The 7,621-nt window shown below is 30.1% G+C and overlaps 1 protein-coding gene across 1 annotated transcript; it reads right to left on the reverse strand.

Moving 5' to 3' along the window:
- Positions 1-516: 516 nt before the first annotated feature.
- Positions 517-3,361, reverse strand: LOC101513680 (small ribosomal subunit protein cS22). Its single transcript, XM_004515479.4, has 4 exons — positions 2,934-3,361; positions 2,357-2,458; positions 1,954-2,250; positions 517-935 (listed from the first exon to the last, which is right to left on the reverse strand). Exons 1-4 carry the CDS (start codon positions 3,246-3,248, stop codon positions 897-899), a joined length of 753 nt encoding a protein of 250 aa, XP_004515536.1. The 5' UTR covers positions 3,249-3,361; the 3' UTR covers positions 517-896.
- Positions 3,362-7,621: the final 4,260 nt, after the last annotated feature.

Consider the following 7,621-nt stretch of genomic DNA (forward strand, 5'->3'; position numbering starts at 1 on the left):
CGTAGATCCACCCCAGACCAATAGCAATACATCTTACATTGAATTGCCCTTGCCAACATTTTTCATAGCAGTAACAATTGTTTACTCCAAACATACAAAATTTATCTTGTTCATTTGCTCAGGAACAACTTAGTGCTAGTAATCAAGATGGTAGGACAGACATTAATATGTAAATGGGTAAGTTGGCAGAGACAATATAATGGAAGGAAATAATAATTCGGTAGCATTGTACTTAGTCATTTTTCATGCAACAAGTGTTAACAGACACTATTAAGAGTGCAAAAATTGGATTCCTGTGCAGCATTATTCTCACTTCTCTCCCCTTCTCAATGGCCCAATTGTGATTAAGTCAGAATGCTCAACTGTTTAATGGAAGATTGATCAAGCCAGGAAAATTTTCTTCATCTTCCCTTACCGACGATGTGAAAAAAAATGTGATTTCCAGCATGATAAGTTGATATTATACTTATCTAAATAAGGGGAATACTTGGTTAAAATTGATGAATCATACACAAATGCAATGACAAACTATTGCATAAAATAAAAACTCCAACATTTGAAAGTGCATAAGTGAATGTTCACATGGGTTACAAATTCATACCCAAAAAAATGGAATCAAATACATGCATACCTTATCAACACTAGACACAATGATTCTGGTAAAAAATATGCAATATTATCATGAAGAAAGTAGTGAGGTCTAAAAATCATTCTGGACTACAGAAGAGAGACCTGAGGTGCTGCATCAAGCACCAAGCTAATCTCATGAATCTCCTTGGAACTCTATCAGCTGAAAATGATTAGGTTTATTATGTAAAAGGGACAAATCAATTTGCTTGTTTTGGCTTCACAAAAGTATACTTAGTTCACACATGCTCTGCAATATTGCTATATCTCTACGCCTTATTCACACGGATTTTTTGCCCTTCTAACAGCTGCAGTTATAACAGGTCATGAGGCAAATGGAAAAATCAGTGTCAGCATTGTATGTAGAAGCAAACTAATCAGTCATCAAATCACACATTATTTTCAATCTACAAATTCCATCCCATTGAACAGATATATCGAAGCATGTTAACATATTTGGAGATGGGAAACTAGTATCGTAATTCATGACAGATACCAAGATAAATCTGAGAAAACTTGAAGAAAATTATACATTAGCATTACTAAATTGACAAAGAGGGATGAGAGCAGCTATTGAATCATTTGGTCCACGAATGTGATGTTTAGGAGGGAACTTGTGATAACGGAAAATAAAAGTAAATACCTAATTTAGTTCCTAAAATTGTAGAACTATGTCATGTCAACTTAGACACCACATGATCAATATTCTAAAATAATCACTGGAATTGCAAAATGTTAATTAGATTTATCCCTCTATTGGTATTTGCACTTTTGCAGGGGCTGTAATATCATTAAGTTGGTAATTTCGGAGATGCATTTTAAACTAAACGAATAACGTCATAGAAGCATTTGTAGTGTGCTTGTATCTACGTTTAACCTCATAATATCGCTTTCCAAACATATGTTTGATAATAGATCCAGATGGAGAGACAAGCCAGATTAACATTTTTTAAGTTCAGGGATAAAAAATACTTCAGGGATCATTTTAAAATATTGATGTTGAGGAGGATAAAATTAATATGGTCCAACAATTTTAAGGACCAAATTGCTTACATACTTAGAAAATAAGCATGCTATTGTGGTTTTGCCAATTTCATTTATGACTTAATAAAATATATCCAAAATTATTGATGCGCCATGACAAAGTTCCCAGGGATAAACTTAGATACATAATAAAAAAGATATTATAAAATCAGCAGCAGCATTATCTACGAGCAAGGTTTGGAGAAGTAACTTTCTACTTCATGTTATCTAATGGGTATTTGAAGTAAATCAGGATGTCTCAGTTAGTTTGCAAATTAACAAGAGGAGCAGTAAAGAACTTACAGCATTGTTGAAAGATGAGATAGCAGCTTCTACATCCTCATCTGATGAAAATGTAACAAAACCAAAACCGCTGGATTTTGAGGTCCCAGGAACCCGTGAAACCTTAGCACCAAGAGCTTTTCCTTTCTCAGAGAATAAATTTTTAAGGCTATCAGATGTTACTGTTTTAGCCAGATTTCCCACATATACCTTGTAGGGACTGTCAACAAATGTGGATTCCTCAGCTTGGAGTGACAAATCTACTGTTGTTAAAGGTTTTTCAGTTATATTCACTTTAATCTCACGCCCTCCGATTTGCTGTCATGAAAACATGAAGTTCATGAGTCCTTTAAGAAACCTAAATTGTTGAATGAACATTAGCAATCTTTTAATGTACTTTTGTAAATTCGGAAATGAAACTTACAGTGCCATTGAGTTTCTCAACTACTGCATTTGCATCCTCAATGGTTTTCATTGTAACAAATGCAAAGCGACGGCTCCTTTTAGAGTACTTATCATACATAACCTATGAACCAAGCATAAGGAAAAGTGAACAGTGCACTTGATGACTCAATATTTGTGGTATATAAAATGATAAAGCATACAAAGAAAGTTGAAGTTGCTTAGCTACTTTAGAAGAATATAAACAATGCCCTTATCAACTAGAATCCCTAGGTTATCATAAATCCTACATTGAATTGTTCAGTTCATGTTATCAACAAAAACTTTAGTCATTCCACTGAGCAGTTTCACATTATAACGAATTTGAATCGGGCGAAGTTTCAAAATTCAATATTTCACATCACATGTACTAAATTCTATATCTCTTACATTAATGCTTATACAATCTAAATTCTGCTATTTACACAAACATAAATCACGTTTAAAACCCATTTTTACCAAAAATCAGTTTTACAAAATAAATTCAATTAAAATCAATTTTCGCCACTATAAACCAGACACACTAATAACACAAAATTTAAAGAAGAAAAAAAAAATACCTCGGCTTTCTCAACAGAACCATGTTCTTGAACAATCTGTGCAAGTTCATCATTAGTAACAGTACGAGGAATGTTACCAATGTAGAGCTTTCTATCAGCCTCTTTAGGAGAAGTCACCGTGGCTTGTTCAGCAACCGCAAAGTGTCTCCTAAAACGGCGTGTCGTTGAAATTCCGACTGCGAGAGAAGAAGGTTGCAACAACAGTGTCGTTTTGGGTTTGAAGTTGTTAAATTTTGTGGTGTAAGTCCGGTAACTTGATTTTGGTGGTTGGGTTGTTAGGGAAAGGAAATTGGGTAGTGAGAGTAGAGAAGCCATAGAGTGTGATGAGGATGCAATGAAGTAACTGTGCAAATGGTGGTTTTGTTTTGTAGCATAAATGTTTTAGAGGTTTATCTCGTTATCTTTGGAGATGGAAAAGGATGATATAAAATCCAAGTGTTTTTTTGGGTCGGGTTGACCTTTTTATCCTCCGAATAATAATAATAATAATAATAATAATAATAATAATAATAATAATAATAATAATAATAATAATAATAATAATAATAATAATCATAATAATTTAAAAAGACAAAATAACAATGCTTCCCCTAAACAAGAGTAAATAATACTATAACAATTCTTAAATGTATTTAAATTATGGTTTTGATTCATTTAAAATTATCTTTACCTTAAAAAATAAAGTAAGTAATATTTTATAATCAAATCAATAGTTGATATTATTTATACATTTATAATCACTTGTGATTATAATATCAATTTCTGACGCCAAATTCTAAAATTACAAAAATCATCTTAAAGGTGACTAGTTTATTTTTATCAAAAGTAAAAGTGACATTTTTTTATAAAGAGGTCCAAGGAGAAAACATACGGAAACTAAGAAACAAGATTAGTAATATCTAGTTACGTGAGTGTAACACAAGAACAAATTTCATATTTATATATATAAAAAAAAAAAAAAAAACAAGGTTCTGATAATAAATAATTAATTATCTGAAAAGAAATGATATTGTAAAATCTTTAAATAAATTCTTACAAATGAAAATTCTTTAATAATTATAATGTTTAAAAATATTTTTGACTCTTGCAATTATAACATTCTTTTATTTTTGTTATCATAAATTTTTTTATTTGATTTACATCTTGATAAATATAGTTTCATTTTAAAATAGTCATCTAACTTCTGTTACAAAAACTGTAACACCATCAAATTTAAATGTAATTAAAACATAATTATTTTAATCTAAAAATAAGCTTCGTAATATAATTAAATTATAATTTTTTATAATCTAAAATGAACCTCTAAATATTTCCCTATTCTTCTCTAAAATTCCTGCATCTTAAAGTTGTGGAGGTTCTCCACTAGTTGCCTCAACTCTAAGTACATTAACTTGTATTGCAACAAGATTATTTGGGGTTAATTTTTGTTGTTAATTAATTTTAGTGAAAAAGTTCTTATGTCCTCTTAGGTAATGTGCATCTGTATAGGGAAAAGGAAAAAGACAACTAGATCCAAATCTAATTGCTCCTAACAGATAAAGAACCCAATTAAAAAAAGGCATTGTCTTGGCAAGAATTCTTGTCAGTATCCCAAGTATCATCCTCCAAAATAGCCTAAACAAATTCAAATTGGTTGTTAAACCAAATACGATAATTGGAATTTATTTTTTTTATCAAATCCGATTTAGGCCACATGATATCAGTGTCCATTTCAATAACACGAAGAACGGTTGGCTCATTTAGTTGTTAATTTTAGGTTTTCTAGGGAAGAAGATTGAAAAATTTGGAGGTTAACTTTAAATTAAAAATGTTACAATTTAATTATATTTGAGGTTTATTTTTAGGTTCAAAAAATTATGTTTTAAAATAAAATTATATTTACAGAAATAAGAACTAAGCATAAAAATTTACAAGAATCAAAATTACAAAAGATATAATTGCAAAGATAAAAAACATATTTAAACTTAATTAAAATATTCAAAACTGTATATTTAATAAGTAATCCCAAAAAAAATAATACGACGTAAATATTATATCTACTTATTCTTAATCTACTAACTTAAATATAACAAAATTATTCTTCTCAAATGAGGTAGGACTTCTCAGTTCTCGACGTTCTCAACGGTTTCAATCTATCAAAATAATATTTTAATGAGATGTTAAATCCCAATGAATAATGCATCAAATTTTAAACACAAGTATTGTTCTCAGTCGACGCGGTAACCGAAAAAATCGACCATGACACCTGCGTTCTTCCAAAAATACTTTATAAATATAAATAATTTCTAGAATAAATAATTACTTTCAAAAATATATAAACTCATTCACATTTATTCTGTAGAAAATAAATCAATGGTGTCCTATTGTTATATGGAGATGTATTACTTCTGCGAAGTGAGTATTATCTCATTGTATTGAGCCCCAACTCATCTAACATGGGGTACAAGATCCATTCATATGGAGGTTAAAACTCATCTCGTATGGGGTATAAGACCCTATATATGGAACATATAAATCATCCGTGCAATTAACTGTGGGGTACAAGACACATCCATATGGAGGATAAGCTTATCTCAATCACATACAATAAAAATAATTCACCTTTCACAATCATCTTTACAAAATCATATTTAAAATATAATATTTTATTTAAATATACAATAGCAACAATCATTCAAGAACACATAATAAAACAATCTTTCAAGAATACATATTCAAACAAACATAACAACTGACAATTCAACAAACAAAATAGTAAATAAATCAATTTTCTAATTTAAGATTTCATAAAACCCCGATTTTCAATAGACTTAGGTTTTCCATAAAAAATATGTTTATATAAAGTACTATTTTCTCATCCTAAATTACCAAATTAAATCTACCATAGAATGGTTAATGTTAGTGCAAAAGTGGTTTTAGCTACAATCATCTGGTGAAAGTCAACGCTCCAAAGAAGACAAAACATTTGTGTATCCTCTGATGAACAATCATGAATATGCTATTTGTCTGAACATCTTGAAGACATGCTCTAATCATAGTATCATTTATTTCCCTGTCCTCATTTCAAGATACGCAAAATCATTCACGAAGATATATAAATACATATTAAAGACTAATTTGCCTTAAATGGTAATTGAAGATTTTTTATGGTAATTTTCTAAACGGACACTTCTTCTCTCTATTTAAGCAGAACTTACTCAGTCCATTATACATGGGATAAAGTGAGAATGAAAAAGACAAAGTGTTAAGAAGAAGTTCTGAAAAAGGCAAGAACACATCAAAAGAAAAGTATGAATGAAATATCATCTCGATAGAGAGTTATTAGAATTGATGTAAATAAGTCTGGTAGTGGCAACAATTCTCTCACCCATAAGAGGTACATAAAAAATTACAACGATTCTTATGAACCTCAACGGCAGACTGCCAGAAAGTTGAAGAAGGTGTTGACAACAACAGCCTAAAGAGGCTAGAGAAAAATACTCAAAGCCTAAAGAGACAGAGTAAAGAATACTTGTATGCCATTAATTGAAATATTAGATTAAGTCATCAACTGTATTGAGGCAAAATCTCTCTGTAAGAAGAGGACTAGATATAGCAACATTCTATTGTGAACTAATATAAAAATATTTGTGTTTCCTTTTTATTTTTCCTTTTCTCTCATCTTAGTTCTTTATGATTCAACCTTACTCTATTTAAACATGTTTTATAAAAGTAAGTTGAATGCTTTGATAAAGAATAATTTTATGTAAGGAATTCGAAGTATCTTTCACAAATGAAAAAACACAATTCAAACCCTCATTTATTGTGTTTTCATCCTCTTCAGTTGAAATGTGTAATTACTCGTCTCGTAAAGCGTTCTTTGATAAATAAATAAAATCATTATATGTTACTCACTAATAGGAATGGAAATAGGCTATTTTTAAAGCCTATTTATTTAAATAGGTCAGACTCAGGCTTATAGAAAAACCTATTAGGTCTGACAGGTCGGCCTATATATATTTTATTATTTATTATTGTTATTTTTTATTATTATATTTGGTAGTCGTTCCATATTTGGTAGTTGTTCCATATTCGGTAGTCATTCAATTAGTCAATCACTCAGTAGTCGTTCCATATTTGTTTGAGAGGTAATATTGGGTGCGTTTGTTTAAAAAAAAAATCTATTCTTTGAAATCAAAAATTATTTTTTAGGGTTTAAAGGATGTTTGTTTCAGATTTTTTTTTAAATTATTTTGTTAGAAAAATTATTTTTTGTTTAATATATATAGATATATGTACATTGATATTGGTATGTGGAGATCATCATGTGGTATGAGTAGAACATTTAAATGTTTTAATGTGAATAAGGCTTTTAAATAGGTTTACAGGCCAGACCAGACTTTTAAAAATGTCAGGTCAGGCCGGAAAAAAAGCCTATGATAGGCCGTAGGCCAGGCTTAAGCCTAAAAAATTAATCGTATGCCAGACTCAGGCCTTTCAAAGTCTAGCCTGGCCTGACCCACCCCTACTCACTATTAACCGTTATTGCAACCACAACCCCAAAGTACTTTAGCTACTCTCTATTTTAGTATGGTTCTCTCTCTTGAGTTTTTAATTCAATTTTTTTGTTCTTTGTATCTATTTATATTTCAATACTTATAAGATAATTGGCCTATGTATCATATTCTTACTCAATTAACCTGTCATCA

Source organism: Cicer arietinum, chromosome 5 (assembly GCF_000331145.2).
Source record: "Cicer arietinum cultivar CDC Frontier isolate Library 1 chromosome 5, Cicar.CDCFrontier_v2.0, whole genome shotgun sequence".
In the NCBI taxonomy this organism is placed as follows: Eukaryota; Viridiplantae; Streptophyta; class Magnoliopsida; order Fabales; family Fabaceae; genus Cicer; species Cicer arietinum.

What these genes read in the sequence shown, in the direction of transcription:
- LOC101513680 (XM_004515479.4), bottom strand. Translation starts at nt 3,248, where the DNA reads ATGGCTTCTCTACTCTCACTACCCAATTTCCTTTCCCTAACAACCCAA. An exon ending in GTTCTGTTGAGAAAGCCGAG is followed by an intron (nt 2,459 to 2,933) that starts GTATTTTTTTTT and finishes CTTGGTTCATAG; the next exon opens with GTTATGTATGATAAGTACTC. An exon ending in TCTCATCTTTCAACAATGCT is followed by an intron (nt 936 to 1,953) that starts GTAAGTTCTTTA and finishes TTATAACTGCAG; the next exon opens with CTGTTAGAAGGGCAAAAAAT.